The sequence below is a fragment of the Bos indicus genome, chromosome 5, assembly GCF_029378745.1.
Source record: "Bos indicus isolate NIAB-ARS_2022 breed Sahiwal x Tharparkar chromosome 5, NIAB-ARS_B.indTharparkar_mat_pri_1.0, whole genome shotgun sequence".
NCBI classification, from domain to species: domain Eukaryota; kingdom Metazoa; phylum Chordata; class Mammalia; order Artiodactyla; family Bovidae; genus Bos; species Bos indicus.
Window position 1 is genome coordinate 97,350,268 of NC_091764.1, and position 21,871 is coordinate 97,372,138.

At 43.3% G+C, this 21,871-nt stretch overlaps 1 protein-coding gene across 2 annotated transcripts in view; it reads right to left on the bottom strand.

Annotated features, from left to right (window-relative positions):
• BORCS5 (BLOC-1 related complex subunit 5) overlaps window positions 1–21,871 on the bottom strand; it is a 97,438-nt gene that overhangs the window by 14,183 nt on the left and 61,384 nt on the right. For both annotated transcript variants that reach the window (XM_070790066.1, XM_070790065.1), the window contains exon 3: window positions 15,718–15,875. In XM_070790066.1, the coding sequence (XP_070646167.1) occupies window positions 15,718–15,875 (158 nt within the window). The remainder of the gene's footprint in view (window positions 1–15,717; window positions 15,876–21,871) is intronic.

Below are 21,871 nucleotides of genomic sequence, written 5' to 3' on the forward strand. Positions count from 1 at the left end.
TTTCTTTTTTTAATAACAAGGAGAACAAGCTGCCAGACCTAACACGAACATTCACAAAACAAAAACCAAGAGGAGACCAAAGGGAATACACTATTTATTAGCAGATAAACTTGAGTGACATTTTCTCTGGCAAAGTCTGCTTGTACATTTTGTACTCTGACATTTCACTTATACAAGCATTTCACAATCCTTGACTTCACCGAGGGGGCTCAGAACATGGAGTTTTAGCACAGCAGGGGGCCTCAGAGATCATCTCGTCCCACCCCTCCTCACTTTACAGAAGGAGGCCACCCCGGAGAGGGTCAGTCCACACGGCACGGACTGCCGGCGCCAGGGCCGGACTCCAGATCTGATCAAAGGGCCGCCCCACCACACTACCACCAGCTTTTCCACAGTGAGCTCTACCTGGTCAAACGGACTGTCAGTGTGTGTCACAACCATGACCTAAAACAGGAGTTTTCCAGATTCACAGACACAGAGGACAGACTTCGGTGGCCAGGAGGGGAAGGGGAGGGATGGATTGTGAGTTTGGGGTTCAGTCCAGTTCAGTCGCTCAGTCGTGTTCGACTCTTTGCGACCCCATGAATCGCAGCACACCAGGCCTCCCTGTCCATCACCAACTCCCGGAGTTCACTCAGACTCACGTCCATCCAGTCAGTGATGCCATCCAGCCATCTCATCCTCTGTCATCCCCTTCTCCTCCTGCCCCCAATCCCTCCCAGCATCAGAGTCTTTTCCAATGAGTCAACTCTTCGCATGAGGTGGCCAAAGTACTGGAGTTTCAGCTTTAGCATCATTCCTTCCAAAGAAATCCCAGGACTGATCTCCTTCAGAATGGACTGGTTGGATCTCCTTGCAGTCCAAGGGACTCTCAAGAGTCTTCTCCAACACCACAGTTCAAAAGCATCAATTCTTCTGCGCTCAGCCTTCTTCACTGTCCAACTGTCACATCCATACATGACCACAGGAAAAACCATAGCCTTGACTAGACGAACCTTTGTTGGCAAAGTAATGTCTCTGCTTTTGAATGTGCTATCTAGATTGGTCATAACTTTCCTTCCAAGGAGTAAGCGTCCTTTTAATTTCATGGCTGCAGTCACCATCTGCAGTGATTTTGGAGCCCAAAAAAATAAAGTCTGACACGGTTTCCACTGTTTCCCCATCTATTTCCCATGAAGTGATGGGACCGGATGCCATGATCTTCGTTTTCTGAATGTTGAGCTTTAAGCCAACTTTTTCACTCTCCACTTTCACTTCCATCAAGAGGCTTTTGAGTTCCTCTTCACTTTGTGCCATAAGGGTGGTGTCATCTGCATATCTGAGGTTATTGATATTTCTCCCAGCAATCTTGATTCCAGCTTGTTTCTTCCAGTCCAGCGTTTCTCATGATGTACCCTGCATAGAAGTTAAATAAGCAGGGTGACAATATACAGCCTTGACGTACTCCTCTTCCTATTTGCAACCAGTCTGTTGTTCCATGTCCAGTTCTAACTGAGATTTCTCAAGAGGCAGGTCAGGTGGTCTGCTATTCCCATCTCTTTCAGAATTTTCCACAGTTTATGTGATCCACACAGTCAAAGGCATAGTCAATAAAGCAGAAATAAATGTTTTTCTGGAACTCTCTTGCTTGAGTTTGGGGTTAGCATATGCAAACTAGTACATACAGGACGGATAAGCAACATGGTGCTACCGTATAGCACTGGGGGCTATATTTAATATCCTGGCATAAACCATGATGGAAAAGAATACAGAAAAAGAGTGTATGTGTATAACTGAATCAGTGCTGCAGAGCAGACACAAGACCGCAAACCAACTATGATGATGTGCGTGCTTGGTCTATACTTCCATCATAAAGAAATACATATATAAATAAATAAAAGTTTCTCAAGACACCATTTCCGGCCAAAAGGAAAATAAAAGCCTATTGTGAACTGATGTCAAACTCAAATGACAGGGTCCAATCAGTCAAGCGTCTCCACGTCTGTTAGGAACAGGAACATGCTCAGGTGGCCTCAACCTGCAGCTAGGAGGGTCTCACTCCCAGTGGCACGCATCTCTGTGTCCTGGAATCACAGAAGCCTCCTCCTGCTCCTGAGTAGTCACCATTTCCTGTTGTGCAAGCGACAAACAATGGGCAGACGGTGGCCAGTGTTTCCATTCATTACACCACAGGCTGAATGGCATCGATTACCACATAATGGACATTTCACAGTGACCCTGCTTCCTTTGTTCAAACAATGTATCTAAGTGTCTCAGCAAAGGAACCCATTCTATTTGGGTCTTTAAGAGAATGAAAAGAGGAATCTCAGGAATAATTGCATCACTTTGCCCCAGTAATGATTTTATGACTTGTCCAACTTCCCATGTGCCTTCTTACCCTTGGAGGTGTTATGTCCAGGCAGGATGAGAGGGAAGAAACCTCAAAACCTTTAGGTGGGTCTCAAAACTCAGTACATCAATGTCAGGCGGATCACCCCACACCCGGCTGCCCTGCCCTGGAAATGGGCTAGAAAGTGACACTGAAAGGCAGCCAAAAAGGAAGAGAAACACATCAGGGTCAAAATCAAAGCTCAAGGGCAGAGACTCCATTCCTCCCTCCGCACTGGGAGACTCTCCCTGGACTCTACAAAAGTGCAGGGCCATAAACATCCAAGAACAGGGGTCCCCAACCCCCGAGCCCAGAACGGTATTGGTCCATGGCCTGTTAGAAACAGGGCCTCACAGCAGGAGATGAGCAGTGGGCAGGCAGGCAAGCCAGCAAAGCTTCACCTGTGTTAACAGCCGCTCTCCATCACTCACGTTACTGCCTGGGCTCCACCTCCTATCAGATCAGCAGTGGCATAATAAACATAATCAACTTGAATCACCCTGAAACCATCTCGCTCTCCCCTGCCCTGCTGGTCCATGGAAAAATTGTCTTCCACAAAAGCAGTCCCTGATGCCAAAAAGGTTGGGGACCACAGTCCCAGAGGATCTTCTGCCTCCCTGGGAAGTCCCTGTTCTGCTTTCTCTCTCATTGAAGCCCCACTTTCCGTAGCCCTCCCGAGTGGGAGAGGGGCAGCACGAAACCACTGTCCAGCTTCCCCGACGGCGCCCCTCTGTTCGCCTTCATTTCTGCCACAGTCCTCTGAGATATTGGTAAAAACCCCTTTCTCAAAAAACTGACTGATCAGGAGCCTGGAAAAGTTAGCCTTAAACCGGCAGAGCTGGCATCTCCGCGATGGATACGTGGGGTCTTCAGGGTTATTTTCTTAAGTGTGGCTGTGTCCCATAAGGACTGTGTTTGAAATAAAAAAGGGTGCTATGAAACCATGGAAAGAATACTAGAAAGGAATATGGGATCAGGGAAAGAGAGCATTAAGTGTGATTAAGGAGAGGAGTTGGGGAGTAAAAAGCCTTTGGATAAAGAAGTAAAGACAGGGACTTCCCTGGTGATCCAGTAGTCAAGACTTCATTTTCCAATGCAGGGGGTGTGGGTTCAATCCCTGGTTGGGGAGTTAAGATTCCATTGCCTAGTGGTCAAAAAAACCACAATATAAGACAGAAGCAATAGTGTAACAAATACAGACTTTAAAATAGTCCATATTAAAAAAAAAAAAAACTTAAAAAAAAAAAAAGAAACAGAAAAAGACAGTAGAAAAAGCAAAGGCTCTGGAGTCTTCCATGTGGGTTTCAGATTCGGATTTGAGTGTCCGGCTCCACCATTTAACAACCACATGCCCTTAAATGTTTGCCTTTCAGGTCTCTGAACCCTGGTTTGTATCTGTCAGAAGTCTATGACAAGGTACATCGAATGCCTGCCCTAGACCCGGCGCAGGGTAAACACGTAAAAGACATTACAGTGGTCTTACTATTACGATTCTTACTCCCACATTAGGAGAAGGGCCGAAGGAGCCCTGCTAATAGACGGAAGTGGGTGGATGTGAAGACAATCTGGCAGGCACACAGTATAACCTGGACTCTCCTTCCCAGTGTCCAAGATTATAGGGAAATAAAAGTAAGTTTGTATGACCTAAGCAACACATTCACTATTTTAAAACCTGAGCTAAGGCAACCAACCACTGTAAAACTGGGTTAATAATGTGCTCTATCATCCCCTCACTTACGCAAATTGGACATGAATATAACCCTTTCTCTGACTTAGAGAACAGACTTTGGAGGCAGTGTGCAGGTAAATATTTTACACCTAACATCCTCTATGCTATGCTTGGGGAAAGAACCAGAGATACCCAAGATGAGACAGTGATGATGCTGATGATAAAGTTTATACTAACATAATCATCCGGTTGACCTCAAGTGACACCAGAGTCTGTGCTCTTAATCACTGTGCCAGGTGACCTCTCCTGACATGCGAGCGCCTGGCACAGAGTCCGGAGGCCCATGTCATTGACACCTCAACTCCCCTACACAGGCTCATGCAGGGAACACTTCCTCGGCACGAGGGGAGAAATGAGGCAGAGACCCCTTGTCCGGGCAGAGCAGGAGTGTTTTTAGACAGGCTGTTGGCATATCCGGAGGGGGATGGAGATGCACCGGGCAGAGATGGGAGCAGAGTCCAGCAGAAGGGAGCAGACAGAGGGCATGGAGCGAGAATGGAGACCAGAGGAACACCCGAAGAGAGTGGATTCTGTGGCACACAAGTGTGGCAATTACAAGACGGAAAGGCAGGTATGTGGTGCAGGGAGTCTTGGTCTCAGCAAGGGTGAAGGAGAAAATGGCTGATAAAAGACTGAAATAATGCCATTTGCAGCAACACAGATGGACCTGGAGGTTACCAAACTAAGTGATTCAATATACACACTACAATATATAAAATAGATACTGTATAGCACTAGGGACTAGACTCAATATTTTGTAATAACCTATTAGGGAAAAGAATCGGAAACAGAATATATATGTATGTATATGTATGTATAACTGAATCACTTGGCTGTACACTTGAAATTACTACAACATTGTTATCAACTATATTTTGATAAAAAAATTAAAAAAAAAAGAAAACAGCTGAGGTGTACTAGGATGCTTCCCTGATAGCTCAGTTGGTAAAGAATCCACCTGCAATGCAGGAGACCTGGGTTTGTTCCCTGGGTTGGGAAGATCCCCTGGAGAAGGGGAAGGCTATCTAATCCAGTATTCTGGCCTAGAGAATTCCACAGACTGTATAGTCCATGGGGCTGCAAAGAGTCGGACTCGACTAAACGACTTTCACTTTCACTTTGGGCTATGATGCGGGAATAAATCCCTACTAAATGCTATTTTAATTATGCCACTAACGCTCATTCTTCTACAGTAACATCCTGTAAGAACTCCATTGGTGGTCTTACTGCATTTTAAAGAAATGACTTTTACTCACTAAAAGAATCCTTTCATTTACACAGCTCCTTAGATTCCTGCAGAAAGCTTGCATCTTCACTGTCCCATTTGCTCTGGAATGCAAGTTGGCTGTCGCCTTAATTTTCTGCAAGAGCAGCTCTAGCAATGGTTGGATACGTCCATGGACAAGTGTCAAGCTCTCTACTCATGTGCAGAATGAGCCCTGGGGAGTGAGGCCAGGATGGCATCTAAAATCTCATTATACCGGGATTACCCCGGTGGTCCAGTGGTTAAGACTCTGCGCTCCCACTACAGGGCACATGGGTTCGATCCCTGGTCAGGGAACTAAGATCCCATGTGCCACATGGCAAGGCCGAAAGAAAATAAAATGATGGAGCATTTTAAAAAATAAATTAAAAAATATAAAAATCTCACAATACCAAAATACAGTCTGTCAACAAGAGCAGAAAAAAGTTAACTGTTGTCTCAAGCTCTAGGGATACTTCCTCAAGAAAACCTTTGGGAATCCTTGAGATCTGAAAGAATGAGAGATTTTTTAAAAGGAGTTTGGCTCTGGAAGTGTCCCCCCAAGAAACAATAGAGACAGCAAACGAGTAGGTACTGTGACTGTCATTGGTTGGAACACTTGTGATAACTTTTAGGTGTAGACAGTTGTGAGGAAGAGCCCTCCTGGCTTGCTTTGTACTAGCCAAGAGGTCACTATATCAATGGTTCTTTTCTAATAAGACCTTCTGGGCCTACCCTACCTAAAATTTACACCCCACTGACATTTCAAATCCTTTTTCTTGCTTTCTATTTTGATTCTTGGCATTTTTCTTACATGTGATATGTAAAACTACTTTTTTCATCTTGTTTATTATCTGTTTCCTCAATGGAACGTTAAGGTCTATGAGGAAGGGAGTCTGTCTCTTTTGTTCAGCAATACATCCTTACCACCTGGAGCAGAGCCTGGCCCAGAGCTGAATGAGTTCAGAAACGAAGCGAACATGGAGAGGTACATGCATAGAACATTCTGAAAAGCATATTCTTATCTCAGTGAGTGAAAAAGCAGCAGCCAAGGAGACAGAACCCTAATAAGGCTCATATAAAAGAGAAAAAGAGAAGAGAATTACTCCAAGTTGGGGGAAAAAAAATGTGCGTTCAAGATAGAGATTCATTAAAAAGGAAAACAAAACGAACCAGGCTAAAAGCAAATACTGGTCATCTCATCACTAAAGTTAGCAACCATGGCTAACTGTCATATTTGCCTCTAATCTTTTGAAAAAAGAGATTTAACATATCTGAAATCCTATTAACTACATAATGTGTATTAATTTTTTCCACTTAATGATTTAACTGTTTGCTTAATATCACTTGATTTTCACTGACAGGAGGACCTAATCAAGTGAAATTTACTTGGGACCTTGGGGCCTTGCACCAACCCCTGTGAATCTCAAAGTTAGAATGAAGATGCAGTTTAGAATTATAAGTTCAAAGATGGCACAGAGGGGCTTCCCTGATAGCTCAGTGGTAAAGAATCCACCTACCAATGCAGGAGACACGGGTTCAATCCCTGGTCTGGGAAGATCCCACATGCCACAGAGCAACTAAGCCCATGCACCACAACTATTAAGCATGTGCTCCAGAGCCCAGGAACTGTAGCTACTTAAGCCCGAGCACTCTAGAGCCTGTGATCTGGAACAAGAGAAGCCACTGCACTGAGAAGCCCGCACACTGCAAAGAAGAGTAGCCCCCGCTCACTGCAACTAGAGAAAAGCTCACACAGCAACAAAGACCTAGCACAGTCAAAAATAAATAAAGTTACAAAAAAAAAGACTAGAAAGAAATTAAAAAAAAAAAAAAACAAGATAATGAGATGTTAAAAATGTAGCCCCAAACCACCCTGGGCACACGACAGACTACATTTCCCAGCCTCCTCTGGAGTTAGCTGTGGCCATGTGACTGAGTTCCAGCCAAAGTGACCTGCAACATTTATAGGTCTGATCTAGGAGAACCCTGCATCTGTGCTACTCCGCTGTTTTCCCCTCCTGCCAACTGGAATGCTATCAGCAATGTGGCCTTTGGATATGGCAGGGCCATAAAACGGGAGGAGCCTTGAATTCCTACCTCAATGGAGGAGTCACCTGCTAATCAGAAACATCCACCCTGAATATGAGCAAAAAATAAACTTCAGCAGCATTTGAGCCATTACACATTCTTGAGTCTATTTATAGCTGCAGTCTAGCCTACATTTACCTAATGCGTGGCTGTGTGCTTAATCGCTCAGTCGTGTCCGTCTCTTTGTGACCCTTTGGACTGTAGCCTTCTAGGCTTGTCTCTCCATGGGATTTTCCAGGCAAGAATACTGGAGTAGGCTGCCACTCCCTCCTCCAGGGGATCTTCCTGACCCAGTGATCGAATTCACATTTCCCGTGTCTCCTGCACTGGCAGGCAGATTCTTTACCCCACTGAGCCATCAGGACATTTACCTAACAGAACCCTCATAACCTTTATTTTCTGTAACAGAATAAGAAAGCTTATCAGTCACTATGACAAAGACATTGACACATGTGAAGAATATATTAACTTGTTCATTTAACAAGCATTTATTAAATGTCTACTATGTGCCAGGCATGTGCTGAGCATCGCAGCTACATTCAAATGTATTAACACATTATTGATCGGGAGATTTTTGCAGAAGCTAACACCTGTGGCTGGTGATTTATTTTGCAAGTGAAGACTGTAAGTCTCCAGTCAGTAATGTTTGGGTAACAAAAGACCTATTTATACATCTCTGGCCAATAATGTGTTACACTTCCTTATTTTTCTTCATGAAAGAGGCACAGGACAGGACTGTCTTTCCCTGGTCCTACTTCCAATTCCGTTACCATGTGCCCGGAATACTGCTCACCTGCTGGCTTATAGACTGCAGTTCCTCTGGCTTTCCTCACGAGAGAGGTGGCTGAGGGGCCTCCAACATCACCCATCCTCGCAGGCTGGAAAACGAGCTGGGGAAGAGAGTGGAGTGGGGCTCTGCGCCTGGCCCGTGAGGCCTGTACTAGGAAAGCTGGCCGAGCCGGCTGTCCGGGGGCACGACTCGGGCAGCTGACCTGGAGGCAAACGGGGCTGCTGCTCACACATGCTTCACATCAGTATCCAGAGCCTGAATGGAGGGGAATCTCAAAGCAGTCTCATAATTGGGTTTTGCTCAGGCCTCGCCAAAACACACAGGCCCACATTTCCAAGAGGCGAATAATAAACTTGATTGGGCCTTTGTCCAGGATTTCTGCCTTTTGGCAGGCCAGCGCTGGTGCAGAGGAAGTGAGGGGCCAGGTCTGAGGAAGTGCTGTACGGCGTCCCTTACAGCCAGATACCCCAGAATGTGCCCAATCCCTTAGCTGGATTTCCTGCCACACAGGGGACCAGCTGTGTTTCTTACTGGAGAGAAAGGCTGCCCAAAGGACAAGAAGGGAGCACAACTCTGTCCCAAGGGCTCAACCTGAAATTCACACCAGGGCAGCCTGTCAGACAGAAAGGAAACCCGGAACGTTCCAGAAATGCCTCGCCCTCAGCCTTTCAGCAAAAAGAAACCCAACATTTCAATGCTCTTGTCAAAATTTATAGCTTTAACCAATGCTGCCAAACCCATTTTATAATGTGAAGTCGAGCAAGCAGTGACCAATGCCAGGGTATGTTTAAAAGCAGCAACAGGAATCTAACAGTGTTGTCATTGGGAGGACATTTGGTTCAAGGTGGCAGGCAAAGGGTAACATCCTCACCTGGCCAGCGCTCACACAAAGCAGGCTTCTTGCTAAAGGGGCTCAGAGTGAATGCTAACACCAATTTAAACACGGATTCTCTGCAAACTGTGAGAAACTCACTTAACCTTGGTCAGCCTCTCCCCCAGCCCCATGGGAGGAAACATGGTACAGGAAGTCAGGTCAAATACTTGGAAAATGGCTCCAGCTGGGTCTCAAACATTACAGTATTGTCGACTGAAAGAAATCCCTGCCCAAGAACAAGAGCTCACTCCTTCCAACACTAGTTGAGAGCCTACAGCACGAAAAAGGAATAAAAACCCAATGATAAGGTTCTGTGGAAGTGGAATGTAAGTACTAAGGTAAAGCAAAAAAAGAGGATGGGAAATCAGATTCATCTTCTATTGTCTTAGTTATTAAGTCGGAGAGAAAGCTTGGACAAACCCCCAATAAACTCAGGGACCCTTAGTTTTCAGTGTGCCATGAAAGGGCTGAATTAGAGAAATTTGAGGGTGTCTTTATAATCCCACGTAATCATGTGGCTTAAGTGTCCATCTGAAAATGCTTCATTTGGATTAATGTTAAGGGAGCATGCTTTCAACACAGATAACGAAACACACAGAGGCTACCAGAATCACTCATGAATTTAGTTTTAAGGCCTTTAAGCAAGCACACAGAAACTGTAACAAAGGTAACCTAGCGGCTTCTAAACCGTGAACACATTCCCTCGCTGACGGCAACGGGCGGAGGCAGAAACGAGATCTAGGTCGGTGACTGTGAGCCGCTCAGTTGTCTCAACTGTGTCTTCCTTGGGCTTCCTTCCAGGTCTTTGCCACTGGCCTCCCTCCCCACGTCCCCGGGCCCTACGGAAAGCCCTTACGTTAGGAGGATGCACGTTCCTTTCTTCCTTAGCTTTCAGTAATCCCGATTTCAGTGGAAGATGTGACCTAAAACTGAAAGTGTCTGCCTGCCAACCTGAGTCCTTAACTAGAAACGATGAGATACCAACAGAAATCACTGGAACAATCAGAGGCGAGACATTCACAGCTTAGAGGCCGAGGACCACTCACGTGCCACATCCAGCTTTGCATTTCTCATGGTCCACACTCCACAGGCACCAGTTTGCTTTTTACAGAGCAGAACAAACAGTTAAATTAACTACAAAAACTCCAGACAGCACATATCTGTGGCATGAAGGAAATCAGGCAGGGCTTGCAGACTAGGTTAAAAATGATGAGTCGTGCCTCTGTGTAGTTCTTTGTGATACTCAGGTTGGTGAAAGTACTTAAGATGAGTCAATATTTAGGCTGCTGCTGGTATCAAGAAAGTTCACACAGGCCAATTCAGAGCATTAAGGTTAGGCTTTTCTCTCTCAGTCATTATTTTCTGTTGTTATTTTTTTTCTATTAGTCATTATTTTTATTCAAAACAATAACAAGAGCTAATACCACAGTGTTTATTATATGGCAGACATGGTCCCATACTTTACACAGAGTAACTCATTTAACCCTTACCAGTCAATGGGGTCGCTAAGAGTCGGACACGACTGAGTGACTTCACTTTCACTTTTCACTTTCATGCATTGGAGAAGGAAATGGCAGCCCACTCCAGTGTTCTTGCCTGGAGAATCCCAGGGACGGGGGAGCCTGGTGGGCTGCCGTCTATGGGGTCGCACAGAGTGGGACACGACTGAAGTGACTTAGAGTAGCATAGCATAGACCTTTCTGAGGCAGACTACTATTTTTATCCTCATGTAACAGAAGAGGAAACAGGCTTAGAAGAATCAAGTCGCAGGACTTCCCTGGTGGTCCAGTGGCCAAGATTCCGCACTCGCAATGCAAGGGGAAAACCATCCCTGGTTGGGGAACTAGATCTCATGCACGTGTCAGAGCTGAGAGTTTGCATGTCACAACTAAAGATACCACGTGTCTCAACTAAGAGACATGCCTCAACTGGGCACAGCCAAATCTAAAAATAAGAAGAATCAAGTAACTTGCTCGAGGTCACACAGCTCATTAAAGGCAGTGGCAGGGTCTGAACCTGGGAATGAGGCTCTGGAGTTCGCACTTAGAACCACCACACAGAACTGCTCACAAAATCAAGGCCCGAGTTCTTTCCACCTCCGCTGAGCCCGCAATAACTCCTGGACTCATAACTGTGCTACTACTCAATAGTCACTCTCAACAAATCCTCTCCTTCAGAAAAAATACACAGGCTCCTCAGGTGTGACTGGTCTGTGCCCGGTGCCCTCTTTTTAAAAACCTGCCTAGTTCCCCCTGTTCTTTCAAAACAAATGCCCCCAGGGCTCTTGCTACCTCAGGGGCCTCACTCTCAGAATTCACCTTGTATCCTTTATCCACCACCTCTTCTCTTCTATCTCTTCACCCTCAACCCACTAGCCTAATATACTACCCATAAAAAAAACACCAAAAACCCCAAATCTCATTTGATCTTCATCCACTTTTAATTCCATAGTATCAATTTCTGCATCTGCATAACGAGGGCCTTGGACCAGAAGCTCTCTCAGGTCCTTCCAGTTCTGACATCTGCTTCTTACCAGAGAGATTTCCTGGAACAAGTTTAGTTTCTCCACTGTCCCTCTGAAGCCCCAAGTTAATTGTCTTCTGAGACTCTCAGCTGGTCCCACAGCTGGCAACACTCTCCTTTCTCCATTCATTTCCAAATCCCAGTTTTCCTAGAAGACGTGACTTTAGCCTCACCCAATCCAGAATATTAGAATCTTGAACTCTCCCAGGCCTTCGGTTGTGAACCACAACTGAGTGCTCCACAGTGATGGCACCAATCTTTCATCTTACTGCTCTGTGTATCTTCGTTCCCTCGCCTAGATGAAGCTCTCAGCGAGCAGGGGCCATATTACGCTTCTCTATCACCCTTAAAGCCCCTCACTCTAGGTCAGTTGACAATAGCTGCTCGGCCATGCTGGCTGGCTGGCTGAGGGTCATCCTGAAGCTACTAGGGAAACTAGTGGTCAATGGACAAGACTCTCTAGTGTGAAGGAAGACACCCCTAGCTTTCACTCCTCTCTGATAAAACAAATTCCTATCAACTTTTTATTCAAGAGCATCATCCAAATTTAGCAATAGGAAAGCCCGGCTAACTTCTTGGTTTTCTTCTATCTGATTCAGCAATGGTTACAGAAACATTTCCCTCTGAGCCAAACGGAAGTGATCCCAAGCACTGCAGCTTTCAGGGCTTCTGGCTGATCCAGGTTCTACTTCCACTAATACACATTCTCCACGGTTATTAAGTTCCTTGACTTTTCTACACATATAGCATTATGTTACTTCCTTACACTTGCAACCCAACTTCCAGGAAACATCTGGAATAATACAAGCGAGCTGGTGTTTGATCAAAACGACATCCTCTGCTTTATTCCTTTGGAAGTGACTAATTTCAACCCTGGGGTTTGAAGTGAGTGCACACAGACACGTGTGTTTCAGGAGTTTGCACCAAGAGAGATGACACGTCTCCAATGAAAACCTGCAAACTGTGCTCACCTCTTTGGCCCTAAGAGAGCTAACGAGGCACTGCTCGTACCGGGCCTGCTGTCTCTGCTTGGCAACAATTCTGGCCACTACTGACGGCTCCAAGTGAATTCCAGGGCTCCTCAAACGCAGAATTTTAAACTTAGTTTACTGTCTTTAATGAACGCTCCACAGCACTGGTGCTCAACCCTGGCTACTTGTGAGAATTATCCAGAGTGTGTTCATGAACACCAAGGCCTGGCTTTCTCCCTCCCCCACCCACCTCCCTTCAAAAGTTTCCATCTAACTGGTTTGGAGTGAAATCAACATGTCACTTAAAAGCATCTCAGCTATACTGCATGAATGAAGGTGATATTTTAAGTATGATAATGGCACTCTGGCTGTGTTTTCAAAAAGGAGTCTTTGCCAATGGAAAAACTGGTTTAAAAAAAAAAATCTCCATTTAGTTAATGGTATTGTACCAATGTGAATGTCCTGGTTTTGTCATTGTGCTAAGGCTTTGTAAGATGCTCGCTTTAGACAAAATAATGAGAGGCATATAAGGGATCCTCTGAATTATGCTTTGAACTGTTCTCTAAGGCTGAAAGTAATTCAAATTAAACAGTTTTTTAAAGGGGTCCTCTATTTCTAAAGATAAATATGCTTAAATATTCATGAATGAAATAATATGCCTGAGATTTCCTGCAAAACAGACCAGCTGGGGAGGTGGAAGGGAGTGAGTGGGGGTGTGGATGAAACAGGGGTCTTCACAAGTTGGTGCCTGTAGCAGCCAGGCAGGGCAGTAGCAGCAAGGACAGGAAAGGCCACAGTATTTGTCCACTTCAGTGTGTGTGTAAAGTTTTCCACCACATTTACTGGAGTGAAAATTCCCAGGTGATTCTAACACTCACTGGGGCCCAAGAAACCACTCTGGAGTTGAAAGTGTGGTATAATGAACTCTTTCTGTCCGGTACTATCACCTACAAAATACTTTGCCCAGATCTTTGACAGTGAGCTAGTCACTTAATCTTTCTGTACCACATTTTCCTAAACCATGAAGTGACAGGTATGGAGTAGAGGACCCTATCAAAAAGAAGACAGAAAACAGTAAAATGTTGATTTATTCTAAAATCTGAAAACTAATGACATGGTTAATTTCTAACACAGTCAAAAATGGTAAGGTCTTATGTCTACAGAAGCATTTCCCAAAGAAGGCTCTAAAAAACACCACTCCTGGGACTTCCCTGGTGGTCCGGTGGTTAAGAATCTGCCTTCCAATAGAAGAGACTCAGATTCAACCCTTGGTCAAGGTACTAAAATCCCATATCATGCAGGGCAATTGGGCCCACATGCTGCAGTGAGGAGCCTGCATGCCAGAATGAAGATCTGCACGATGCAACTAAGACCCAACGCAACCAAATAAATACTGTTGTTGTTTTGAGAGAGAGAGAGAGAGAGAAGTCAGAGGGTATGTGTACTGTGAAGATGCTAAAGATCAACTTTAAAAAAAGACTATTCATATAAGATGCTAACAGATGCTACCCAAGATAAGGGTTCCGAAATCAAATAAGTGTGAAAAGTGCTTATGTTCTTTACTGTAACATTGCTAAGAACTTTTAATAAGATAATATGCATTGGGACTTTCTGAGGATGGTAATAAAATATGCAAGAAGTCTGACCTTCTTTGCATGGAACCAGTTTTACAGAACTTATCTTGGAAAATAATGCTCTAGACTAGTGGTCCCCAAATCCCATGTAATGGAGAATCGCGTTCATATCATTCAATAAGTTTATTAAAATAATGATTCACAGACCACATGCTAGGCCTACTGGAGAGGAGAGAAGAATTCAACACTAAAACTAACAAAAAAATCCAAGTGATTCTAATACATAGTCATGTTTGGAACTTCAAGTTCTGCCGACCATAATGTAGTAAAATAAGTCTAATATCGAAAAGGCCACATGCATGCTGACCAATAAAAAAGGTCATATTTAATACTTTTCCATATAAAAGCCGTTAGTCCATAAGAAAAGCATATATGCACACAACATTCTATGGAGAGTAAATAGTAAAATAATGGAGGCATTGGCACATTTACATCTATTAGTAGAGCTAACGACTACTTCGTCATCTCAAGGATGTAGTACTTCTATGACTAACTGATCATTAATTTGCAGTGATTCTCCACTTTTTCCCTGTGTGTTTCCTCATGTCCATGTTCTCCTGCCAGAGTCAATGACCAGGACTAATTTGTTAAATGCCAGGAAATGCCATTCACATAGGTGGTTTCTCCAAGTTACAGCTCCTTACCTTTTCTTTATATGACATCACTTCAAGGTATCAGAAGAGAAATTTCTTCTTGATTGAAAATTTTTGTAAACATACTTACTTATACCTTGATGCTCCCAGAGCTGTGTGATGCGCTGGCCCAGTCAATGATATATTTAAATGTTTAAAAGAAGTATCCACTTATTGTTATTCATAATTACTTAACATGCGTACCACACACTCTTTCATTTACTAAGTACTTTCACATGAATTATCTTGTGTCTTTCTTCACAAAAACCCTGTGGGTTAAGTAGGCACAATTGTTTTTATTTAACCAATAAGAATCACTGAGCTCTTCCTGCTAACACAGTGAAAAATATAATTGAGGAAGATGTCAGATGCTTTGCTCTCAAAGAACTGATACTCGACTAGAAAACAAAACATAAACTACACACAGGAAAGAGTTGAAGCGTCAGTCAAAGCAAATTAGTATGGCAGGACTTCACACATGCTAACAACAGTTAACACATACTGAGCAATTTAATCTTCACGCAGCCCTTCAGGAAGGTTACTACTATTAGACCCATTTTTCATATGAGGAAACTGAGACCAAGAGAAGGGAGGTAACCTTCCCAAGCAAATAAATGGGGAACCAGGATTCAAACTTCAGATGAGTCTACTCCACAGACCACTCTTTTCCATCACCACATTTTACTGCTGGGAAAGACAACGTTCCCAAAGTCATGGGGACAAATGTTAAGACACTGAAACAGAAAATGACTACTTCCCAAAAGAGTGGGGTCAGTGGTGCTACACCCCAGGAGAAGAGGACTCAGGAGTACAGGGAATCACGAGACTGAGTCAGCCATGCTACTTTCTCGCAATCCATTACCTCTTTGATTCGTTTCACCAAAGCGTTCTGATCAAAAGCAACGGCCTCAGCGCACTGATGGAGGTGGTCCTGATAGCGGAGACAGAGCTGCAGCACTTGCTGAGAATCCAGTTTCTCCAGTTTGGCGTTTGTTGGGGAAGTCTGGCCACTCAACAGCCCTTCAAAGCAGAAAAAAAAGAAAAAAAAAAAAAAAAAAAAACACAAATGAAATGAAAAATTACTAGTAAACTTGTGAATAAAGTAGTTTAATAACAAGTTCGTGGAAGACAGAGTAAGAGGTTTAAATTCAACCTTGCAACTTTTGTAGCAACTATCATTTAGGGAGGGTCTAGTACGAACCAAGCACTTGGCAAAGTGCCTCCTGGGCGTTATTTTTCAGACTTATAATTGCCCAGGAAAGTAAATGACCATTAGCTGCATTTTACAAGTGAGGAACCCAAGATGCAGAGAGGTCAAGTAACTTACCTAAAGTCACACAGTAAGTGGTTTCTACAAGACACAACACCTGACCTTATGGCACTACTTTAAGATATTAAGAATATAAATCCCTTCTTGACCAAAAGAATTGTAAAATGGTTGTCTGAGAAACAGAAGAAAATATATATAAGGAAACTGTTAGGAGGAAATACAAACATGAAGACATTTAAAAGCTGAGCAGGATGTCCACTAACATGCCATAAGCCTCATCCTTTACATTTTCTTCCAACATCAATTTAGCTGGATAACTATTAAATTCCCTTAAATTTGAACAGGACATTATTTTTCAAAGCCTTTCACACAGAATTACCTTACCTTTCTTTAAGGTGTGTAGACCAGGATAATTATTAGCATTTACAAAAGATGAAATATCAGAGCTTAAATGACATGGCAAGGGTCACACAACAAAGTTCTGACTAGAACTCAAGTCCCCTGATTTCTGATCAAGTGCTTCCTTCCAACTCAAAGGTTCACAAACTTTTTGGTGTCAGGACACTTTGATCCTCCCAGAAATCATTGAGGACCCCAAAGCACTTGTGTATGTAATTTAAAGCAATATTCAAAGCTGTTAAAAATTAAAACTGAGCAGAGGGAGGAGAAGGTGAGACAAATCGAGAGTAGCACTGAAACATACGCATTACCGTATGTAAAACAGATAGCCAGTTAGAAGCTGCTGGTGTAACTCAGGGAGCTCAATCTAGTGCTCTGTGACAACCCAGAGGGGTGGGATGGGGTGGGAGAAGAGAGGGAGGGGACACATGTACACCTATGGCTCATTCATGTTGATGTATGGCAGAAACCAACACAACATTGTAAGCAAATGTCCTCCAATTAAAAAATGAAAAAAAAAAAAAAAACAACCAGAAAATTCTTGAACACTTATCATTTTTTAAAATAATATTACTCAGCTATTAAAAAGAATGCATTTGAATCAGTTCTAATGAGGTGGATGAAACCGGAGCCTATTATACAGAGTGAAATAAGTCAGAAAGAAAAACACCTACAGCTCAATTCCAGAAAAATAAATGACCCAATCAAAAAATGGGCCAAAGAACTAAATAGACATTTCTCCAAAGAAGACATACAGATGGCTAACAAACACATGAAAAGATGCTCAACATCACTCATTATCAGAGAAATGCAAATCAAAACCACTATGAGGTATCATTTCACGCCAGTCAGAATGGCTGTGATCCAAAAGTCTACAAGCAATAAATGCTGGAGAGGGTGTGGAGAAAAGGGAACCCTCTTACACTGTTGGTGGGAATGCAAACTAGTACAGCCACTATGGAGAACAGTGTGGAGATTCCTTAAAAAACTGGAAATAGAACTGCCTTATGATCCAGCAATCCCACTGCTGGGCATACACACTGAGGAAACCAGAATTGAAAGAGACACGTGTACCCCAATGTTCATCGCAGCACTGTTTACAATAGCCAGGACATGGAAGCAACCTAGATGTCCATCAGTAGATGAATGGATAGGAAAGCTGTGGTACATACACACAATGGAGTATTACTCAGCCATTAAAAAGAATACATTTGAATCAGTTCTAATGAGGTGGATGAAACTGGAGCCTATTATACAGAGTGAAGTAAACCAGAAAGAAAAACATCAATACAGTATACTAACGCATATATATGGAATTTAGAAAGATGGTAACAATAACCCTGTATACGAAAAGAGCAAAAGAGACACTGATGTATAGAACAGTCTTTTGAACTCTGGGAAAGGGAGAGGGTGGGATGATTTGGGAGAATGGCACTGAAATACGTATAATATCATATATGAAACGAGTCGCCAGTCCAGATTCGAGGCACAACACTGGATGCTTGGGGCTGGTGCACTGGGACGACCTAGAGGGATGGTATGGGGAGGGAGGAGGGAGGAGGGTTCAGCATGGGGAACACATGTATACCTGTGGCAGATTCATTTCGATATATGGCAAAACCAATACAATATTGTAAAGTTAAAAAATAAAATTTAAAAAAAAAAGAAAGAAAAACACCAATACAGTATATTAATGCATATATATGGAATTTAGAAAGATGGTAACGGTGACCCTATATGTAAGACAACAAAAGAGACACAGATATAAAGGACAGACTTTTGGACTCTGTGGGAGAAGGCGAGGGTGGGATGATTTGAGAGAATAGCACTGAAACATGTATATTACCATATGTGAAACAGATCACCAGTCCAAGTCCTATGCATGAAACAGGGAACTCAAAGTCGGTGCACCGGGACAACCCTGAGGGATGGGATGGGAAGGGAGCTGGGAGGAGGGGTTCAGGATGCGGGACACATGTATACCCATGGCTGATTCATGTCAATGTATGGCAAAAACCACTACAATATTGTAAAGTAATTAGCCTCCAATTAAAATTAATTAATAATAATAACCCCATTATGTGTTCATGTAAATAACATATTTTAAAGGATATAACTACTTTCCCAAACAAAGAAGTGAGAAGAGTGGCATTCATTTACATTTTTCTAAGTCTTTTCACTGTCTTGGCTTCATAGCAAACAGCTAGAGTCTAAGACGGGCTTCTGCATTTAACATGTTGCTATTTTACATTATGAAGCCTCTGAAAAACTCTACTGTACACTCCTATAAGAGGATGAGAGTAATTAACAATCATCTAAGTATTACTGTGAAAATAGTTTTGACCTCTGAGAATCCCTACTGGGAGCCTGGGGATCTCGGGGACCCCGTTCCACACCCAGAGCAGTACACTCACACCAGAGCCAATGGCACAGTGCAAATCCGAAATAAACATGACAAGCGCATGCGCTGGGCACCATCGGGATGGACTCGCACGCATCCAAGCTTGTCTTGGGAAGCCTTCCCCACTCCTGCCTCCCAACCACCAATGTCAAACCTCCACTGGTTCTGAGGAACCGGGACGTAAGCCAAGTTCTTCATCCCCTAAAGGAGCTGGAGGCTGCCTGACCGGAAGGAGCTGTTCCAGAGAATTCTCTCAGCTCCTCCTCTGGCCTGACAGAATGAAGGCTGCACCCCGCAGGGCCCTGCTCCCCCACCTCCACTGCCGACCCTGGCAGGAGACAGCCTGGAGCTCCTAGGAGCCTGCCTCCCCACAGGAGCTTTTGACAGGGTTGACTTTGGCAGAAATAAGGATTTATTTTTTAGATCTGACGTTTTTATTGAGATCCTGTGTACAAGACCTTGTGTATTCCTTTACCTAACTTCTCCCAAAGGCAACATCTTGCAAAGTTATAATACAATATCACAGTCAGGACACTGACATGGGTACGACCCACTGATCTGCTCAGATATCCCCACTTTTTTTGGACGTTTGTTTAGCTCTGTACAGTTTTTTCATATGCCTAGGTTTGTGTATCACTACCACAGTCAGATTCGGAGCCATTCCAACACCCCAAGAAGTTCTGTTGCTTTTTATAACCACAACTACCCCTCTTCCATCCTCAGCTCCAACAACCACTAACCTGTTCACCATTTCTAAAATTTTGCCATTTCGAAAATGTTCAAAAAGGGAAAAATCCAAAATGTAACCTTTTGGGATTGACTTTTTTCACTCAGCATAATCCCTCAGAGATTCATTTACTTGTGGCATGTATCAGTAGTTTGTTCATTTTTATTTCTGAGTAGTACTCCATGGTATGTATCACTCAGAGTTTGGTTAACTATTCACCTGTTGAAGGACATTTGGATTGTTTCCAGTTTGGGGCTATGACAAACAAAGATGCTATGGACAGTCGCCATACGGGTTTTTCTGTAAACAGAGATTTTCATTTCTCTGGGATGAATGCCCAAGAGTACAATTGAAAAACAAAACAAAGAGTACAGTCAGCAAAGATAAGACCGGAAGCTGACTGTGGCTCAGATCATGAATGCCTTATTGCCAAATTCAGACTTAAATTGAAGAAAGTAGGGAAAACCACTAGACCATTCAGGTATAACCTAAATCAAATCCCTTACGCTTATACAGTAGAAGTGAGAAATAGATTCAAGGGATTAGATCTGATAGACAGAGTGCCTGAAGAACTATGAACAGAGGTTCATAACACTGTACAGGAGGTGGTGATCAAAACCATCTGCAAGAAGAAATGCAAAAAGGCTAACTGGTTGTCTGATGAGGCCTTACAAATAGCTGAGAAAAGAAGAGAAGCGAAAGGAAGAGGAGAAAAGGAAAGATATACCCATCTGAATGCAGCATTCCAAAGAATAGCAAGGAGACATAAGAAAGCCTTCCTAAGTGAACGATGTAAAGAAATAGAGGAAAACAACAGAATGGGAACGACTAGAGATCTCTTCAAGAAAATCAGAGATACCAAGGGAACATTTCATTCAAAGATGGGCACAATAAAGGACAGAAATGGTGTGGACCTAACAGAAGCAGAAGATGTTAAGAAGAGGTGGCAAGAATACATAGAACTATACAAAAAAACTCTTAATGACCCAGATAACCATAATGGTGTGGTCACTCACCTAGACTAGTCATCCTGGAGTGAGAAGTCAAGTGGGCCTTAGGAAGCATCACTGCAAACAAAGCTAGTGCAGTTGATGGAATTCCAACTGAGCTATTTCAAATCCTACAAGATGATGCTGTGAAAGTGCTGCACTCAATATGCCAGCAAATATGGAAAACTCAGCAGTGGCCACAAGACTGGAAAAGATGTTTTCATTTCAATCCCAAAGAAAGTCAATGCCAAAGGACGTTCAAACTACTGCATGATTGCACTCATTTCACATGCTAGCAAAATTCTCCAAGCCAGGCTTCAACAGTACATGAACCGAGAATTTCCAGATGTTCAAGCTACATTTACAAAAGGCAGGGGAATCAGGAACCAGTGGAATTGCCAACATCCATTAGATCATCAGAAAAGCAAGAAAATTCCGGAAAAACATCTACTTCTGCTTCACTGACTACGCTAACACCTTTGACTGTGGGAATCACAACAAACTGTGGAAAACTCTTTAAAGAGATGCGAATACCAGATCACCTTACCTGCCTCCTGTGAAACCTGTATACAGGTCAAGAAGCAACAGAACTGGACATGAACAATGGACTTGTTCAAAATTGGGAAAGGAGTATGTCAAGGCTGTATACTGTCACCCTGTTTATTTAACTTCTATGCAGGGTACATCATGAGAAATGCCAGGCTGGATGAAGCACGAAATGGAATCAAGATTCTCAGGAGAAATATCAATAACCTCCGATATGCAAATGAGTCCACCCTTATGGCAGAAAGTGAAGAGGAACTAAAGAGCCTCTCAATGAAAGTGAAAGAGGAGAATGAAAAAGCTGGCTTAAAACTCAACATTCAAAATACAAAGATCATGGCATCCAGTCCCATCACTTCATGGCAAACAGATGGGGAAACAGTGGACACAGTGACAGACTGTATTTTCTAGGGCTCCAAAATCACTGCAGATGGTGACTACAGCCACGAAATTAAAAGACATTTACTCCTTGGAAGAAAAGCCATGACAAAACTAGACAGAGTATTAAAAAGCAGAGACATTACTTTGCCAACAAAGGTCTGTTTAGTCAACGCTATGGTTTTTCCAGTAGTCATGTATGGATGTGAGACTTGGACCATAAGGAAGGCTGAGTGCTGCAGAATTGATGCTTTTGAACTGCGGTGCTAGAGAAGACTCTTGAGAGGCCCTTGGACTGCAGGAAGACCA